This window comes from Delphinapterus leucas, chromosome 6, assembly GCF_059928025.1.
Source record: "Delphinapterus leucas isolate spDelLeu-1000000601 "Yukka" chromosome 6, BTC_Dleu_Yukka2, whole genome shotgun sequence".
Classification (NCBI taxonomy): domain Eukaryota; kingdom Metazoa; phylum Chordata; class Mammalia; order Artiodactyla; family Monodontidae; genus Delphinapterus; species Delphinapterus leucas.
In genome coordinates, this window is record NC_143134.1 from 97,954,435 (window position 1) to 97,974,219 (window position 19,785).

At 36.3% G+C, this 19,785-nt stretch overlaps 1 protein-coding gene across 2 annotated transcripts in view; it reads left to right on the forward strand.

Moving 5' to 3' along the window:
- Nucleotides 1–19,785, forward strand: part of TMEM38B (transmembrane protein 38B) — a 72,668-nt gene that overhangs the window by 35,632 nt on the left and 17,251 nt on the right. For both annotated transcript variants that reach the window (XM_022600224.3, XM_089913495.1), the window contains exons 3-5: nucleotides 2,142–2,326; nucleotides 3,141–3,228; nucleotides 8,881–8,998. In XM_022600224.3, the coding sequence (XP_022455932.2) occupies nucleotides 2,142–2,326; nucleotides 3,141–3,228; nucleotides 8,881–8,998 (391 nt within the window). The remainder of the gene's footprint in view (nucleotides 1–2,141; nucleotides 2,327–3,140; nucleotides 3,229–8,880; nucleotides 8,999–19,785) is intronic.

Sequence of the window (19,785 nt, forward strand, 5' to 3'; positions counted from 1 at the left end):
AATCTCCCTGTCTTAATCTAATCTAGAGTGGATACCAAAATATTTTTATTTTATTAAAAAATACATTTAAAAATTACTTAGGTGTAACTCTTTTTTTTCCCCCTGGCACCTAGCCAACTTCCTGGAAATTTGTTCTATATTTAAAGAGAGACTTGTATAGAGGCTTTCAAAATGTTATATGAACATTAAAGATTTTATATAATACCAGTCATTTTTTAAAAGCTTTTTACTACTTTTAGATAATTTATTCCTTTGTCTCAAACTCTTTAATTATCAGATGATTCTTTGATTTGATATATTTTGTGGTTTGCCTCCTGCTAATTTTTTAACTGTTAATAAATGATTTAACTCAGGCCTACTGTTTTTTTGTTAATAAACTTATTTATTTATTTATTTTTGGCTGCATTGGGTCTTCATTGCTGTGCACGGGCTTTCTCTAGTTGTGGCGAGCAGTGGCTACTCTTCGTTGTGGTACGTGGGCTTCTCATTGTGGTGGCTTCTCTTGTTGCGGAGCACAGCCTCTAGGCCCGCAGGCTTCAGTAGTTGCAGCATGTGGGCTCAGTAGTTGTGGCTCATGGGCTCTAGAGTGCAGGCTCAGTAGTTGTGGCACACAGGCTTAGTTTCTCCGTGGCGTGTGGGATCTTCCCGGACCAGGGCTCGAACCTGTGTCCCCTGCATTGGCAGGCGGATTCTTAACCACTGTGCCACCAGGGAAGTCCAGGGCTACTTTTTATTATGCTGAGTTTCAGGGGGTAACAAGATGAATGATTCCTGCCATCTAAGGACTGTTATAATTTGAATATTATAGCCTTTATATATTATAAAGAAAAATGTCTAAAGAGCTATGTTGAAGTATAGGAACCAGTTGTTTTAGTTGTACAGAACCATCAGAATTTAGTCTGAACTGAGAATATTAAATAAAACAAAACTCCCAAAGTCAATGTATATGGTAGTATTTAAGTGCATCTTGAAGAATAGGAAGGAATTGGTAAGTGGAGTTGAAGAAGAGAGGGTGCTTCAGGCTGAACAAACCATTTCATCTTACATTGGGTCCCTGAAGCAGTGTTTTGGCAAACAGGATTTCATATTCCATGAATACTGTTAGGAATTCAGACTTTATGAGCCATGAATTACAATAAGGTTAACAACTTCTTTTAGAAGAGATAGAGTACTTCTTTCTTGCAGTGCATTCTGTATCAAGATAAATGTTCTGCTTTAAGCACAAAATTGTCTGCCAGAGAGTATTTTAGGAATGGGGGGAAAAAGTGCTGTGTTTTCCAATCAACACTACTGTTAAATTGTTGAACAGGTGTTTAGAACAAATGAGGCTTCAAAAAATAATTCACCTGAGGAGGAGTGAATTATTCTTAAACTAACGTCACAATTTAATTGGTTAAAACTTAAACTTACTCAACTAAATTGAAGAACAAGCTTCATATTCTTTTAGCCGTATGAAAATAAGTTTTTCCTTAACACTAGTGAATCTGTCTCCTTGAGAGCAATGACCTTTCTCTGTATAGGTTGCAGTTTATGCACAAAGGGGCACAGGTGAAGATGTAAGTGGGATTGAAATGGTGTCCCTTGCTCAGCTACTAAGGTCCCTTTTCTAATTCCTTTTCCAAAGACAAAGGCACCCTACCTAGAGAAGCCCAAAACCAGAAGTGATTATACACTTGCTTAATTTTGTTGGTGGATTCAGCACTTAGCTTCTAGACTAGTGTAGTCACAAATTAGGAACTCAGTGAATACTTTTTGCATTTATAGAGTACTTAGAAGTACAAAATTTATATTCCCCTTTGATTATGACTTTTTGGCAGATTATTTTATGTGCTTCATGTGATTTTAAAAAATTGACTTTGGGACTTCCCTGGTGGTCTATTGGTTAAGATTCTGTGCTTCCACTGCAGGGGGCACGGGTTTGATCCGTGGTCAGAGAACTAAGATCCCACATGCTGCACGGAGTAGCCAAAAAAAAAAATTGACTTTACCCAATCTGTGGTCTTCTTGCAGTCAAATTCCATGTTTATATGGATAATTCCATTTGTTGTGTTTTATCAAATTGTTATTGCTGATATTCTGGATTTTTATTTTTGTTCTTCTGATTCCACTCATGTATTAAAATATTTAAATTTTAATTTCAGGTATATTGTATTTTTTTGCCCCCGTGACCTTGTTTCCCAGGGATATTCATTCCTACCTGTTCAACTCTTGGCTGTGGGAATGAAGGAAGTGACCAGAACTTGGAAAATAGTAGGTGGAGTCACCCATGCTAATAGCTATTACAAAAATGGCTGGATAGTCATGATAGCTATTGGATGGGCCCGAGGTAATATTAACAATATGTTCATAAATATTCTGTTATTGGTGTACTACAACTACTGAACAATTCTCTAGTTAAATTAATGGGGACCACATACTTTAATAACAGTCTTTTTTGGCAGATGGAAGCCTTGTTTCTGTTGGCTGGTAAAGTTAATTCAAAACTGGCACTATTCACTAGTACTAGTCATCAGCCATTCTTTTGAGCCTGATTGTCTTAAAAATAGAATATTTATTATTGGTTTGATTAGAAGCCATAACCAGAGGGATTTGTAGTTAATGTGTAGCCACCACCATAAATAAAACAAGTTTACATAAGAAATTATGTGGCACGTGTAATTCAAAAACTTTGCTCTGTTTTTTTTTTTTTTCTCGCTTTTTTCATCCTGAATAACCTGAAATAGTAAATGTGATTGATTATGGGTTCATGTTCACTCTGCATTACCTACCTTTATTGTATGTTGGAACTGAATAAATTTCTCAATCTGTTGTTATAGTGTACTGCACCTAAAACTAAAATTAGGAAAGGAAGTGATAAAGCAGAGAAGTTTATTTTTTCAGGTCAGAAACAAATCTCTAGCCACATCTCTGTCTGAGGCCCCAATTTTAACCTTATTTGTAGTACAATAGACAGTTGCCATGAAAGAATTGTAATTGTCTCTGTATCATAAATGTACAAGACAACTTTTTTCTCCCTCCCAAGAATCATATTTTGGAGTTGATTTTGGAATTTTAAGTCAAAAGATAGAATTATGGCTTTATTTCATATATTTTCTCAAGAAAATTGGTTAAGTATTCTTGTTTTATCTTGTTCTTTTTAGGTGCAGGTGGTAGCATTATCACGAATTTTGAGCACTTGGTAAAAGGCTGTTGGAAACCAGAAGCTGATGAATGGCTGAAGATGTCCTAGTGAGTTGGTATAGACTGTACTGAGACTTAGCCTTTTATCCTTAGATCTTACCAGTTTATTTAAAAACACATTTTGGGATCTCTAAATGTGGATGAAACAAACAAACAAATAGAAGGATAATGGGAAGAAAACCAGGAAACCTAAGTTTTTCAAGAAGTCTGCTCTCTTAAATGTAGCTTTTAAAATAAATATTGATTCCTTTTTCTGTGGGTTCCTCCTCTTAGAAAATAAAACCAAACAAAAACTCTTGGATTATTGTAGAACTGTGGGAAGAGTGTGTATTTATGGAGCAAGAACTACATAGGAAGAGAATTCTCTGGAATCAGTTGCAGGCTCTTGGCATTTTCATTAATTTTCACCCAGATTTCAAATTATTCATAGTTCCTGGTAGTAAAATGTCAAGCTTATGGTAACAGTCAATACATTATCGTAAAGCCCTGTTAGTTGCTTTAAAAGTGAGAGGTGAATTTAACTATTGGGTTGGCCAAAAAGTGCCTTCAGTTTTTAAGTAAAAAAAAAGACACTTTTTTCATTTTTACCAAGAACTTTATTGAACAATGTACTCACCCTTTTGTTCCACTACCTTCTGCCATTTTTCAGGCAACTTCATAATTACATCTTCCCAAAACTTTTTATGTTTTTGAGCAAAGAACTGTTCCAGGTGCCTTTTACAGTCTTCCAGGGAATTGAATTTTTTTTCCATTAAAAGAATTTTGTAAAGACCGAAGTAAATGGAAATGTGAAGGTGCAATGTCTGGTGAACATGGCAGATGAATCAGAACTTCCCAGCCAAGCTGTAACAGTTTTTGCCTGGTCATCAAAGAAACATGCAGTCTTGTGTTATCCTGATGGAAGATTATGCATTTTCTGTTGATTAATTCTGGACACTTTTCATCTAGTGCTGCTTTCATTTGGTCTAATTGGGAGCAGTACTTCTTGGAATTAATCTTTTGGTTTTCCGGAAGGAGCTCATAATAGAGGACTCCCTTCCAATCCCACCATATACGCAACATCAGCCTCTTTGGATGAAGACTGGCCTGTGGTGTGGTTGGTGGTGGTTTATTTCACTTGCCCCACGATCTCTTCCATTCCACATTATTGTACAGTATCCACTTTAAATCGCCCATCACAATATGTTTTAAAAATGGAACATTTTCATTAAGTTTAGTAGAGAATTGCATGCGGAAATACGGACAAAAAGATTTTTTTCACTTAACTTATGTGGAACCCAAACACCAAAGCAATTAACATAACCAAGCTGGTGCAAATGATTTTCAACACTTGATTTGGATATTTTGAGTATGTCGGCTATCTCCGGCATGGTATAATGTTGATTGTTCTCAGTTAATATTTCGATTTGGTCTCTATCAACTTCGACTGGCCTGCCCAACCGTGGAGCATCATCCAGCGAGAAATCTCCAGCATGAAACTTCACGGTCCACTTTTGACATGTTCAATCAGTCACAGCACCTTCTCCATATACTGCACAAATCTTTTTTTGTGTTTCAGTTGTGTTTTACCTTTCTTGAAATAATAAAGCATAATATGCCAAAAACGTTGCTTTTTTTCTTCCACCTTCACTGTTAAAATGGCCACACAAAAATTCACTAATTTTGATAAGTCTTTTTTTAACTGCACACTGATGTGACAGCTGTCACATACAATCTAACAAAATTGTTTCGAATAAAGTTAAAGACAATTAAGTGCTGCTAGAGCCATCTGCGGAAGAAACTGAACAAACCTTTTGGCCAACGCAATACATATAAAAATAAGAAAAAGATTAGAGGAAATAACCCATTCTATGCTTGTACGATGCAGACTACCTTTTGCACCTATTTAAGAGAATCTAATCATTAGGTGTTCTCTAAAGACACTGACCCAATCTTAAATAAGTCACAAATATATCCCTGATGCACCTGAAAATGAAATAGAGAAATACAGTTACTATTCCCACAATTCAATAAGGAAAACCTTAGGGTTTAGTGGCCATAATAAGCAAGGTGAGGAAGTCTTCATGTGAAAATAAGCTCATTAGAATGGATTAAAAATGAAGGTTGAGAAGCAGTATGAATGATGAAGTATATGTTTGAGTGAACCAGTAGATTTCAGGATGTTTACCTTGGAATGTACCCCTTAAAGCTTGAATGAGGTAGTTTAGAAATAGAACAAAGGAGCTTTGATTGATAATAAGTTATAAATAAAGCATTAGTGTTATTCAGGGGAAATTTTTCTCATTTTGAGTATGTGCTTTGAAACGTCTTCCATGAAACATTTCTTGGGACTGTAAAACTGAAATCAAATTGTGATTCTCCTGTGTTCAGAACCTTGCAGTGACTCCCCAGATGGCCTGTGAGACCCTCCAAGATCTGTGTCTCTCCCGCACCTAATTTGCTCTGACTTCAGCTCTTACTGTTCTCTGCCTTGCTCACTGCACTGTGTCCTTGAGCAAGCCAGGTGTTGTCTGGCTTAAAACTAACTTCTCTCTGCCTAGAACCTTCTTCCTCAGGTGGCCACCTCCCTTATCCGCTTTGCTCAGAGGATTTTCTCAGAGCTTACCTTCTCAATGAGGACTACCCTGCTTAAAACTGCAACACTTCCCTCTGTTTCTCCCACAGCATTTATCATATTTTATAATTTACTTATTCATTATGTTTATTTTTCTCTCCCTTTGGCTTTCCTCCATGCTTCAAAGAATACAAGAGGTGAAGTATAGGGATTTTGTCTTTTTTGATTGCTCTTATATCCTAAACACCTATCACATAGTAGACAGTAAATATTATGTGAATGAATGAATGATTAACAATTTGTCAAGTGAGATCATTGGGATCCATTATGATATTTTGTGTATGCATATATATATGTTTTCATATATTTATTACCAAATACTTTTGCATAGTGGAAAAAGCCTGTATGGTCTTAGAGAATACATACATTGTAATAAACAGGATGTTGGTAAAAATATGAATGTTAGAGGTGCTGGTGAGGTCTTAGAGGAATTGAGGAACATGATACTGGAAACTGGAAGAAAGGTGATTTAGTTATATGGCTGCAGTTGTGTCGAAAGCATCATTGTAAGCATTGAACTTGGATATTTAGTTGAGTTTCAGAAGCAAAGTGTTGGCAGTCTGAGCTGGTTTCTTCTTGCTTCTTACAGTGAAGTGTGAGAGGAAAGAGTTGAATTGAGGGAATAACTGCTAAACAAAGAAACCAAGACTTGATGATTTGGGAAATTCTCAGCCTATACAGATTGCAAAAGATGATAAAATTAGGAGAGTCATTCTTAGGAAAAGCCTGCTGTGGAGAGAAAGTTAAGGGTGTGGCTGGACAACTTTTGCTAGTGTTAAAAGAGATTAGGCGTGTGATTCATGGATCCATTCAGCTATCATAGCAGAAGCCTGGAATAGAGATGAGATTATCCAGGAAAGATCTGTGAAAGACCATCTTGACTGATGGCGTGGATCCCCTGTGCCATGCATAGGAAACCCAAAAGATTTTTGAAAGTGTTGTATCAGCAGAAACACTGCCAGGTTGGACTGAAAGGGACAGAGACAAGATGAAATAAAAGAAGCCAGACTCCCAAAATTCTACAGGTAGAAACAGGCTGATAAAATTTTTAGCTGTCGATATGTGCTACCATTCAGGGAAAAGGAAGAATGGCTTTAAGGTGGGACCTGCGGGCCTAGAAACCTGAGGCCAGACCCATAGGCTGGAGTCACAGGTGCAAAAGCCAGAGCCATGAATGCAGAGATTAGAGCTGTAAACTCAGAGGATGGAGCCTCAGGCCACAGAAGATTATTCCTGGGGCTTGAAACCTAATGGAATTTGCCCTGCTGGATTTTGAAATTGCATAGGACTGTGATCACTTTCTTCCTTCCATTTTCTCTCTTTTGGCATGGGAATGCTTATAGCTGTTACCTATGCTTATTCCACCATTGTATTTTGGAAGCAGATAGCTTATTTACTAGGTTCACAGGAAACTAATATAATAAGTATAAGAATTTTCTGAATGCATTCTGATCTTTGTAACCAATCTCATCATTGACTTTTTCCTAAATCCCAGCCCTGCTCCAATCCCCTGCTTCAATTTATTGTTTACAGAATCCTTGCTCCTCAGATTCATCGCTTCTGAATTTATGCTCTAAGAGAACACAATCCAGAGTAGAATATGTGTATGCTAAGATGCCCATGATGAGGCACTATGGTTCAGAAACCAAACTATTAGAAACAGAGTAGCAAAAGGACATTAAGACAATGTCTTAATGGAATTAACTATTTATTTTTTATCTCATTCTTTTAAAAGTCAGTTTGGTGTACCTTGTATGATACAGTTGTACATAATTTATAAATTAATTGATATATATTAAGGAGTGTCTTGAAACACTTTTACCACTAGAGATGCACACTCAAAAAGCTTGTGGACCGCTGTTCTAAAACAGGAATGCTGCCCAGTTATTGGTAGCCAAACCCCTGTTACCCAAACCTAACTGTTTTGAACTCAATCCTTAGCCTGTACTGATTAAACAAACTACTTATTTTTCATAAAGTGGTTTATAGGGGCTTTTAAATTTGTCATATTTTATGCTGTGGCATTCTAAGAGTTTATTATTTATCTTTTTCTAGTTTTAAGCATAAAGAGCTAGAAAATGATCTGTTACTGAGATATACTTTATGTGGCAAGTATATGACATGAAAGTAGTGCTTGTTATATGTTAATAGACTTTAAGTTTTAATGTGTTGGGTAATGTATTGGCTAACGCTAATACTTTGTGCTGGAGTTAGCTAAGTGATGTGCTGGAGCTGGCTCATACTGTTTTATGAGAGCCATTCCACACAGCAGCCTGAAGTGGGCTGTGGGAGTACAGTTGGGCCTCTGTATCCATGGTTTCTGCATCAGTGGATTAACCAACTGTGGATCAAAACTATTAGAAAAAAAATTCCAGAAAGTTCCAGAAAGCAAACCTTGAATTTACCATGTACCGATAACTGTTTACATAGTACTTATACTGTAATTACAACTGTTTACATAGCATTTACATTATATTAGGTATTGTAAATAATCTAGAGATGGTTTAAAGTATGTGGGAGGATGTGCATAGGTTATATGCAAATACTACATCATCTTATATCACGGACTTGGGCATCAGTGGATTTTGGTAAATGTGGGGGCTCCTGGAACAAATTCCCTGCAAATACCACGGGGCGACTGTATTTACACTGTGGAAATGAGGAAATGCTGCAAATCAGGACTTTCTTTTCCATCCCCCATCCCACCCAAGGAACTTGGTTAGCACTATAAAGTTTTTCAGGGCTAACATACTTTTCCCAAATCATGCTGTGGAACGTGGGACTTTCAAATCCTTTGTGAAAAAGTGTTATGTGGTCAATTCAGAAATATTACATATAGAAATGTACTCTCTTTATCAGAAAGTCACAGTATGTATGGACATTCTAAACTTTGATACTTTATGCTGTGAAGAAAGGTATTTAACTTTATGTAACTCAGCATTTCCAAAACTTTATATTTACAGAACTCATTTTTGTGTTACATCTATTAATAACTCATTAAATTAATATTTTGAGAATACTGTTTGAGAAATATAAAGATAAATAATATTTATTACTTATTGAGTTAAAATGTGTTTTATTTTCAGCCCTGCCAAGGTAACCCTGCTGGGGTCAGTTATCTTCACATTCCAGCAAACCAATCATCTGGCAATATCAAGGCATAATCTTATGTTCCTCTATACTATGTTTCTTGTGGCCACAAAGGTAAGAGTTCAAAGTAGCAATAAAGCAGTATTACAAATTCTGTGTAACCAAAATTCTGCATAAGGCAAGTAACGGAAAAATTTATTTTTTATTATAGTCTAAAAATATCCATTTTGGGGAGTTATTCAGCACATCCATGACTTACTGAAACATAGCTCTTCTATGATTCCTCATTTGATTTATGCTGAGGCTATCAGGAAGGATCTGCAGATAACCTTGTAGTATTTACATTGGAGGCCAGAGAGTAGTGGAAATAGCCAAGGCTGATCAGAGACTGCAAAGTGTTGTGTCATTTGTAAAATGAGGTTCTTGGAGTAGATGTTCTCTGAGGTTCCTTTAAACTTTAAAACTTTTATATTTTTATATTAGGACATATTTGTGGTCAGTCTCTTTAATTACTGTTGTCTGGTTGGATGCTTTACCCCTTCTTGAAGTTAGGAAATAGTATAAGATGGTATAAGACCATAGGTTTCAGAGACAGGCAGTCTTAAATTCAAACCCTAGCTTCGCTGTCTAATCCCTGAATAGGCAAGTTACTTAATGTCTCTGAATCCTGATTTCCTCGTCTTCATTGTACCGATTGTTGATATGGTTCGAGATAACATATACCATTCTGTGACTGTGTCCGACACATCTTATTTATTTATTTATTTATTTTTATTTATTTATTTTTGGCTGTGTTGGGTCTTCGTTGCAGCACGTGGGCTTTCTGTAGTTGCGGTGAGCGGGGGCTGCACTTCGTTGTGGTGCACGGGCTTCTCATTGGGGTGGCTTCTCTTGTTGTGGAGCGCGGGCTTCAGTAGTGTGGCTCGCGGGCTGTAGAGCACAGGCTCAGTAGTTGTGGCACGCAGGCTCAGTAGTTGTGGTGCAGAGGCTTAGTTGCTCTGCGGCATGTGGGATCTTCCTGGACCAGGGCTCCCTTGCATTGGCAGGCGGATTCTTAACCACTGAGCCACCAGGGAAGCCCTCTGACACATCTTATGAATTTTTATTTCAGCTGTATGATGAGACTAATTCTGATTATTCTTCTTCTTAAAATTTTTATATATTCACTATTCACGAGTAGACAATTGATTTTAAAATATTATTATTTAAGCCTAGAGAAATTTTATAGATATCTGTATCTCAGCCTAGATGTTTCTGGCTAAAAACTTACCTATGAGATGCTTAGAAGGAAAACAGTATGTATTATATAAATTTATATCTTAGAAAGAACCAAATCACTGTAGGGATCATTTATTTTTATTCCAGTAGCCTCTGCAGTGGAGGTGATCTGTGGTTGTTGTACTTCAGATATCTGAGGCAAAATCTCTTCATATGTGCCTTCTTCTAACAGTCATCAGATTTTTTGTTTTGTTTTGTTTCGTTTTGTTTTTTTGCGGTACGCGGGCCTCTCACTGTTGTGGCCTCTCCCGTTGCGGAGCACAGGCTCCGGACACGCAGGCTCAGCGGCCACGGCTCACGGGCCCAGCTGCTCTGCGGCATGTGGGATCTTCCCAGACCGGGACACGAACCCGTGTCCCCTGCATCGGCAGGCGGACTCTCAACCACTGCGCCTCCAGGGAAGCCCAGTCATCAAATTTTGAGCTGCATTTTTTGGTAATGTTTTTACTGAGATATATTTTACATACCATACAGTTCATCCATTGAAAGTATACAATTCAGTGGTCTTTAGTATATTCACAGAGATGTGCAGCTGTTACCACAATTGATATTAGAACATTTTCATCACCCCAAAATAAACCTCATACCTGTTAGCAGTCACTTCACATTTTCCCTCAATCCCCTCAACTGTAGACGACCCCTGATCTACTTTCTGTCTATAAATTTGCCTATTCTGACATTTCATGTAAGTGGAATCATGCAATATGTGGCTTGTGACTGGTTTCTTTCACTTGCATGATGTTTTTGATGTTCATCCATGTTGTAGTACGTATCAGTACGTTATTCCTTTTAATTGCCAAATAATATTCCATTGTGTGGGTATACCACATTTTATTTCTCTATCAGTTGATGGATTTGGGGCTGTTTTACCTTTTGGGTAATATGAATAATGAGCTATGAACATTCATGTACACGTTTTTGTGTGGACATATATTACATTCCTCTTGGGTGTATCATATAGGAATTGAATTATTAGATCATATAGTAATTCAACGTTTAATCTTTTGAGGAACTAATGGACTGTTTTCCAAAGTGGCTTCATCATTTTACGTTCCCACCAGCAATGTATGTGAGAGTTCTAATTTCACCACATCCTTAACCAATGCATATCTTTTTTATAGCCATCCTAGTGGGTGTGAAGAAGCAATTCATTGTGATTTTGATTTATATTTCCCTGATGACTAATGATGTTGAGCATTTTTTATGTGCTTGTTGGCCATTTGTATATTTTCTTTGGAAAAATATCTATTCAGATCATTTGCCCTTTTTTAATCATGGCATTTGTCTTTTTAATGTTGAGTTGTAAGATTTCTTTATGTATTCTGGATACTGGACCCTTATTAGATTTCTGGTTTGTAAATGTTTTCTCCTATTCTGTGAGTTGTCTTTTCACTTTCTTCATAGTGTCCTTGGAAGCACAAAATTTTTAAATTTTGATAAAGTCCAATTTGCATATTTTCTCTTTTGTTGTGTATGCTTCTGGTGTCATATCTAAGAACCCATTGACAAATCTAAGGTCAAAAAGATTTACCTCTATGTTTTTTTCTAAGAGATTTATAGTTTTAGCTCTTATATTTAGTTCTGTGATCTGTTTTGAGTTAATTTTTGTGTATGGGATATCTAGTTGTTCAAGCACCATTTATTGAAAAGACTGTTCTTTCCCTCATTGAATTGTCTTGGCACCCTTGTAGAAAATCAGTTGACTGTAAATGTAAGAGTTTATTTCTGGACTCTCACTTTTATCCCATTCATCTCTATGCCTATTTTTATATTTGTACCATGCTATCTTAATTATTTCAGCTTTGCAGTAAGTTTTGAAATTGGGAACTGTGAGTCTTCCAGGTTTGTTCTTCTTTCTCAGGATTGTTTTGACCACTCTAGGTCACTTGAATTTCCATATGAATTTTAGAATTAACTTGACAATTTCTGCAAAGAAGGCCAGCTTATGTCTTCATAGGGATTACATTGAATCTGCAAATCAGTTTGGGGAGTACTGTCATCTTAACAATGTTAAGTCTTATAATCCATCAACATAGATTTTAAAATTTTATTTAGGTCTTCTTTAATTTTTTTCAATGATGTTTTCAGTATATAAGCCTTACACTTCAGTTGTTAACTTTATTCCTAAGTATTTTGTTCTTTTTGATGCTATAGTAAATGAGATTGTTTTTTAAATGTTTTATTTTCAGATTGTACCTTGAAAATGTGTAGAAATAAAATTGATTTTTTATATAATCTTGTATATTGTAACCTAGCTGAATTTATTTATTAGCTCTAATAGTTTTTTTTTTTAATGGATTCCTTAGGGTTTTCTACAAGATCATGTCATTTGCATAGAAATAATTTTCCTTCTTCCTTTTCAATCTCCATGTCTTCTTATCTCATTTTCTTGCCCAGTTGCCCTGTCTAGAACTTCCAGTACAATGTTGAATAGAAATAGAGAGAATGAACATCTTTATCTTCTTTTTGATCCTAGGAGAAAGCATTCAGTCTTTCACTAACAAATATGATATTAGCTGAGGGTGTTTTATAGGTGCCCTTTATCAGATTATGTTAGTTCCCTTCTCCTCCTCGTTTGTTGAGTGTTTTTATCATGAAGGGAGCTATATAAATTTTGAGAGTTTCTAACTTTAATCTTTAAAGAAAATGAATGTGTGTTGTGGGTTTAGTTAGATTAACTGGTACTGGTATCTGTTAAATTTTTTGAATTGCAAGGATCAGTTTTTGTTGAAGGCCTAATTTGTAGCATAAAAATGATAGCTTTTCTTACAATTACTGCCAGACATACAGTTATTTATTATAGCACCTAAATTTAAATACCATATCGCAAAGTGATAATAAAAAGGTATTTTAAAGTAGAATAACATACAGTATTGAACTTTTCTCATAGTATTCCTCAAATCTTCCTAATTAGAATATTATTCCCCTAACATTTTAGAATAATATTCTAATAATATTCTAATAATTTAGAATAATATTCCCCAACATTTTACTAAATATCCACCAACTTCTAAGCAGAATATTCATTTTTAGCTCATCCTTTTGCCCAGATTCCCTTCAGATTTATACTGATTTTTAAATAGCTTGTGATTTGTTTGAGTAGCTACTATAGTTTTTCATTTCTTAGGTATAAAATAATGAATTGACAGAATATACAGAGAAAAAATCGGCACTAATTATTTTTCTTTACCTTGCTTTTCTTGTATTATTTATATAGTTAGGAAATTTGCATTGTGTGTTTGTTTTGGATAATAATCCAGTGTTTTGACATATACAAAGATACTAATAAATATGATTCCTCTTTTCAAAGAGAATATCTCCCACAAGTAAGACAAGGGCACAGGTATCTATAATACAAGTATAAAAAGAGTAACAGAAAGTAAGTGCCACCAGTATTGCTCGACCTCTAGAATCTCTGTTGTCATCTCACCCACTAGAAGCTGCTCTGTGGTAAAACTCAGGTATTCTCACCCTTGAAATGTGCAGCCTAGCTATGGACTTGTGGCACCATCCCATGTAGACATGAAGTCTCCTCCCTGCCCCACGCCTGCCTATCTTCCTCTTGACACCCTGCCTGAGGATTCCAGTTAGTTTAGCTGCACCTAATGTCAGTCTCTCCCATTGGAGATGATTTGAGAAAAGTTTCAGAAGCATGGAATATCTTTTGGCTCCTCAGTGTAAGAAGTTATTGTGAAATAGATAAAGCAAAGGGAGATTTGAGTGGTCAAGAATGATGAAAACCGAAAAGAGGCTGTTGGATTTTGAAATTGAGGTATTTAGTGACCTTGGTAAAAGTAGTTTCAAATGGACTGTTAGAGCATAGAAAAAAGTTTTTGATAGACTGAGGTGAATAAGAGGAAGTAAAGACGAGGAGTATAAACTACTTTAAAGGGATTTAGAGTCTAAACAAAAACAACTTGGGAGGGGAGTTTGGCAGTATCCGATAAAGTTGAAGATTTATGTATCTTGGACTTCCCTGGTGTCTCAGTGGTTAAGAATCCACCTGCCAGTGCAGGGGACACGGGTTCGAGCCCTGGTCCAGGAAGATTCCACATGCCGTGGAGCAACTAAGCCCATGTGCCACAACTACTGAGCCTGCGCTCTAGAGCCGGTGTGCCACAGCTACTGAAGCCCACACGCCTAGAGCCCGTGCTCCACAAGAAGAGAAGCCACCACAGTGAAAAGCCCGCGTACCGCAACGAAAGTGTAGCCCCTGCTCTCCATAACTAGAGAAAGCTTGTGCACAGCAACGAAGACCCAACTCAGCCAAAAATAAATAAATAAAATAAATTTATATTAAAAAAAGATTTATGTATCTTGTGAACTAGTAATTCCATTTCTAGGTATAACCTACATCAGTCTCCCAAGGTGTAATACAGAACCCAGCTTCATCAGGATCTCTTAAAAAATGTTTTAGCATTTAAGTAGTGTTTAATATTCATTTACTAAAAACTTAGGAATGAGCTCCTTTAAAATTAACCAAAAAATCAACTTTACTGAAGTATAATTTGCACATAATAAAATATAGCCTTTCTAGAGTTTCAGTAAATTTGTGTACCTATGTAACCACCACTACAACCAAGGTATGGAATATTTCCATTACTTGAAAAAGTCCCTTGTGCTCTAATCAAGTACATCCCAACCACCACCCATGGCCCCAGGGTGGAACACCCATTTCCATGTAAGTGGGATCATATAGTATATATTTTTTCTGTCTGGCTTCTTTTGCTCAGCATGTTTTTGAGATTTATCCATGTTGTCGCATATTCCTTTTTATTGCTAAGTAGCATTATATACCACAATTTGTTTATGTAATTACCTGTTGATGGATTTTGGACTATTACCAGCTTTTGATTATTTGAATACGGTTATTATGCATAAAGTTGCTATAAACATGTTTACTTTGTGTGCACATATATTTTCATTTCTCTTGGATATATAGGAGTGGAATTGTTGGGTCACGTGGAAAGCTTATGTTACATGATACAAGCTTAATATATAGAAATCTATTGCTTTTCTATACACTAATAATGAACTATCAGGAAGAGAAAGTAAGAAATCAATCCCATTTAAAATCTCATCAAAAAGAATAAAATACCTAAGAATAACTTAACCAAGCAGGTGAAAGACTCATATAACAATGATGAAGAAATTTGAAAATGATACAAAGAAGTGGGTCTGTTTCTGTTTTGTATATAAGTTCATTTGTATCATTTTTTTTTAGATTCCACATATAAGCGATGTCACGTGATATTTGTCTTTCTCTTGTTTCACTTAATTTATTAATCTCTAGGTCCATCCATGTTGCTGCAAATGGCACTATTTCATTCTTTTTTATGGCTGAATAATATTACATTGTGTGTGTGTGTGTATGCACACACACATACAACATCTTCTTTATAGATTCATCTGTTGACGGACATTTAGGTTGCTTCCATGTCTTGGCTATTGTAAATAGTGCTGCAGTGAACATTGGGGTGCATGTATCTTTTCAAATTATGGTTTCTCTGGATGTATGCCTTGGAGTGGGATTGCAGGATCAGATGGTAGCTCTATTTTTAGTTTTTTTTTTTTTAAACATCTTTATTAGAGTATAATTGCTTTACAATGGTGTGCCAGTTTCTGCTTTATAACAAAGTGAATCAGTTATACATATGTCCCCATATCTCTTCCCTCTTGCATCTCCCTCCCTCCCACCCTCCCTATCCCACCCCTCTAGGTGGTCACAAAGCACCGAGCTGATCTCCCTGTGCTATGTGGCTGCTTCCCACTAGCTATCTGTTTTACGTTTGGTAGTGTATATATGTCCATGCCACTCTGTCACTTTGTCCCAGCTTACCCTTGCCCCACTCCCCGTATCCTTAAGTCCTTTCTCTAGTAGGTCTGCATCTTTATTCCCGTCTTGCCCCTAGGTTCTTCTGACCATTTTCTATTTTCTTTTTTTTTTTTTAGATTCCATATATATGTGTTAGCATATGGTATTTGTTTTTCTCTTTCTGACTTACTTCACTCTGTATGGCAGTCTCTAGGTCCATCCACCTCACTACAGATAACTCAGTTTCCTTCCTTTTTATGGCTGAGTAATATTCCATTGTATATATGTGCCACATCTTCTTTATCCATTCATCTGTCGATGGACACTTAGGTTGCTTCCATGTCCTGGCTATTGTAAATAGAGCTGCAATGAACATTTTGGTATATGACTCTTTTTGAATTATGGTTTTCTCAGGGTATATGCCCAGTAGTGGGATTGCTGGGTCGTATGGTAGTTCTATTTTTAGTTTTTTAAGGAACCTCCGTACTGTTCTCCATAGTGGCTGTATCAATTTACATTCCCACCAACAGTGCAACAGTGCATTCCCTTTTCTCCACACCCTCTCCAGCATTTATTGTTTGTAGATTTTTTGATGATGGCCATTCTGACTGGTGTGAGATGATATCTCATTGTAGTTTAGATTAGCATATCTCTAATGATTAATGATGTTGAGCATTCTTTCATGTGTTTGTTGGCAATCTGTATATCTTCTTTGGAGAAACGTCTATTTGGGTCTTCTGCCCATTTTTGCATTGGGTTGTTTGTTTTTTTCATATTGGGCTGCATGATTTGCTTGTATGTTTTGGACATTAATCCTTTGTCAGTTGCTTCATTTGCAAATATTTTCTCCCATTCTGAGGGTTGTCTTTTCATCTTGTTTATGGTTTCCTTTGCTGTGCACAAGCTTTTAAGTTTCATTAGGTCCCATTTATTTATTTTTGTTTTTATTTCCATTTCTCTAGGAAGCGGGTCAAAAAGGATCTTGCTGTGATTTATGTCATAGAGTGTTCTGCCTATGTTTTCCTCTCAGAGTTTGATGGTGTCTGGACTTACGTTTAGGTCTTGAATCCATTTTGAGTGTTTTTTGTGTATGGTGTTAGGGAGTGTTCTAATTTCATTCTTTTACATGTAGCTGTCCAGTCTTCCCAGCACCACTTATTGAAGAGGCTGTCTTTTCACCACAGTATATTCTTGCCTCCTTTGTCAAAGATAAGGTGACCATATGTGCGTGGGTTTAGCTCTGGGCTTTCTATCCTATTCCATTGATCTGTGTATCTGTTTTTGTGTCAGTACCATACTGTCTTGATTACTGTAGCTTTGTAGTATAGTCTGAGGTCAGGGAGCCTGATTCCTCCAGCTCCGTTTTTCTTTCTCAAGATTGCTTTGGCTATTCGGGGTCTTTTGTGTTTCCATACAAATTGTGAAAATTTTTTTCTAGTTCTGTGAAAAATGCCAGTGGTAGTTTGAGAGGGATTGCATTGAATCTGTAGATTGCTTTGGGTAGTAGAGTCATTTTTACAATGTTGATTCTTCCAATCCAAGAACATGGTATATCTCTCCATCTATTTGTATCATCTTTAATTTCTTTCATCAGTGTCTTATAATTTTCTGCATACAGGTCTTTTGTCTCCTTAGGTAGGTTTATGCCTAGATATTTTATTCTTTTTGTTGCAGTGGTAAATGGGAGTGTTTTCTTAATTTCACTTTCAGATTTTTCATCATTTGTGTATAGGAAAGCAAGAGATTTTTGTGCGTTAATTTTGTATCCTGCTACTTTACCAAATTCATTGATTAGCTCTAGTAGTTTTCTGGTAGCATCTTTAGGATCCTCTATGTACAGTATCATGTCATCTGCAAACAGTGACAGCTTTACTTCTTCTTTTCTGATTTGGATTCCTTTTATTTCTTTTTCTTCTCTGACTGCTGTGGCTAAAACTTCCAAAACTATGTTGAATAATAGTGGTGAGAGTGGGCAACGTTGTCTTGTTCCTGATCTTAGTGGAAATGGTTTCAGTTTTTCACCATGGAGGATGATGTTGGCTCTGGGTTTGGCATATATGGCCTTTATTATGTTGAGGAAAGTTCCCTCTATGCCTACTTTCTGGAGGGGTTTTATCATGAATGGGTGTTGAATTTTGTCAAAAGCTCTCTCTGCATCTGTTGAGATGATCATATGGTTTTCCTCCTCAATTTGTTAATATGGTGTATCACGTTGATTGATTTGCATATATTGAAGAATCTTTGCATTCCTGGGATAAACCCCACTTGATCATGGTGCATGATCCTTTTAATGTGCTGTTGGATTCTGTTTGCTAGTATTTTGTTGAGGATTTTTGCATCTATGTTCATCAGTGATATTGGCCTGTAGTTTTCTTTCTTTGTGACGTCTTTGTCTGGTTTTGGTATCAGGGTGATGGTGGCCTCGTAGAATGAGTTTGGGAGTGTTCCTCCCTCTGCTATATTTTGGAAGGGTTTGAACAGGTTAGGTGTTAGCTCTTCTCTAAATGTTTGGTAGAATTTGCTTGTGAAGCCATCTGGTCCTGGGCTTTTGTTTGTTGGAAGACTTTTAATCACAGTTTCAGTTTCAATGTTTGTGATTCGTCTGTTCATATTTTCTATTTCTTCCTGGTTCAGTCTCGGAAGGTTGTGCTTTTCTAAGATTTTGTCCATTTCTTCCAGAGTGTCCATTTTATTGGCATATAGTTGCTTGTAGTAATCTCTCATGATGCTTTGTATTTCTGCAGTGTTAGTTGTTACATCTCCTTTTTCATTTCTAGTTCTATTGATTTGAGTCTTTTCCCTTTTTTTCTTGATGAGTCTGGCTAATGGTTTATCAATTTTGTCTATCTCCTCAAAGAACCAGCGTTTAGTTTTATTGATCTTTGCTATCATTTCCTTCATTTCTTTTTCATTTATTTCTGATCTGTATGATTTATTTCCTTCTGCTAACTTTGGGTTTTCTTTGTTCTTCCTTCTCTAATTGCATTAGGTGTAAGATTAGGTTGTTTATTTTAGATGTTTCTTGTTTCTTAAGGTGGGCTTTTATAGCTGTAAAGTTCCCTCTTAGAACTGCTTTTGCTGCATCCCATAGGTTTTGGGTCGTTGTGTTTTCATTGTCGTTTGTTTCTAGGTATTTTTTGATTTCCTCTTTTATTTCTTCAGTGATCTCTTGGTTACTAAGAAGTGTGTTGTTTAGCCTCCATGTGTTTGTATTCCTTACAGATTTTTTTCCTGTAATTGATATCTAGTCTCATAGCGTCGTGGTTGGAAAAGATACTTGATAAAATTTCAATTTTCTTAAATTTACCAAGGCTTGATTTGTGACCCAAGATATGCTCTATCCTGGAGAATCTTCCAGGAGCACTTGAGAAGAATGTGTATTCTGTTGTTTTTGGATGGAATGTCCTATAAATATCAATTAAGTCCATCTTGTTTAATGTATCATTTAAAGCTTGTGTTTCCTTATTTATTTTCATTTTGGATGATCTGTGCATTGGTGAAAGTGGGGTGTTAAAGTCCCCTACTATGATTGTGTTACTGTCGATTTCCCCTTTTATGGCTGTTAGTATTTGCCTTATGTATTGAGGTGCTCCTATGTTGTGTGCATAAATATTTACAATTGTTATATCTTCTTGGACTGATCCCTTAATCATTCTGTAGTGTCCTTCTTTGTCTCTTGTAATAGTCTTTGTTTTAAAGTCTATTTTGTCTGATATGAGAATTGCTATTCCCGCTTTCTTTTGATTTCCATTTGCATGGAATAGCTTTTTCCATCCCCTCACTTTCAGTCTGTATGTGTCCCTAGGTC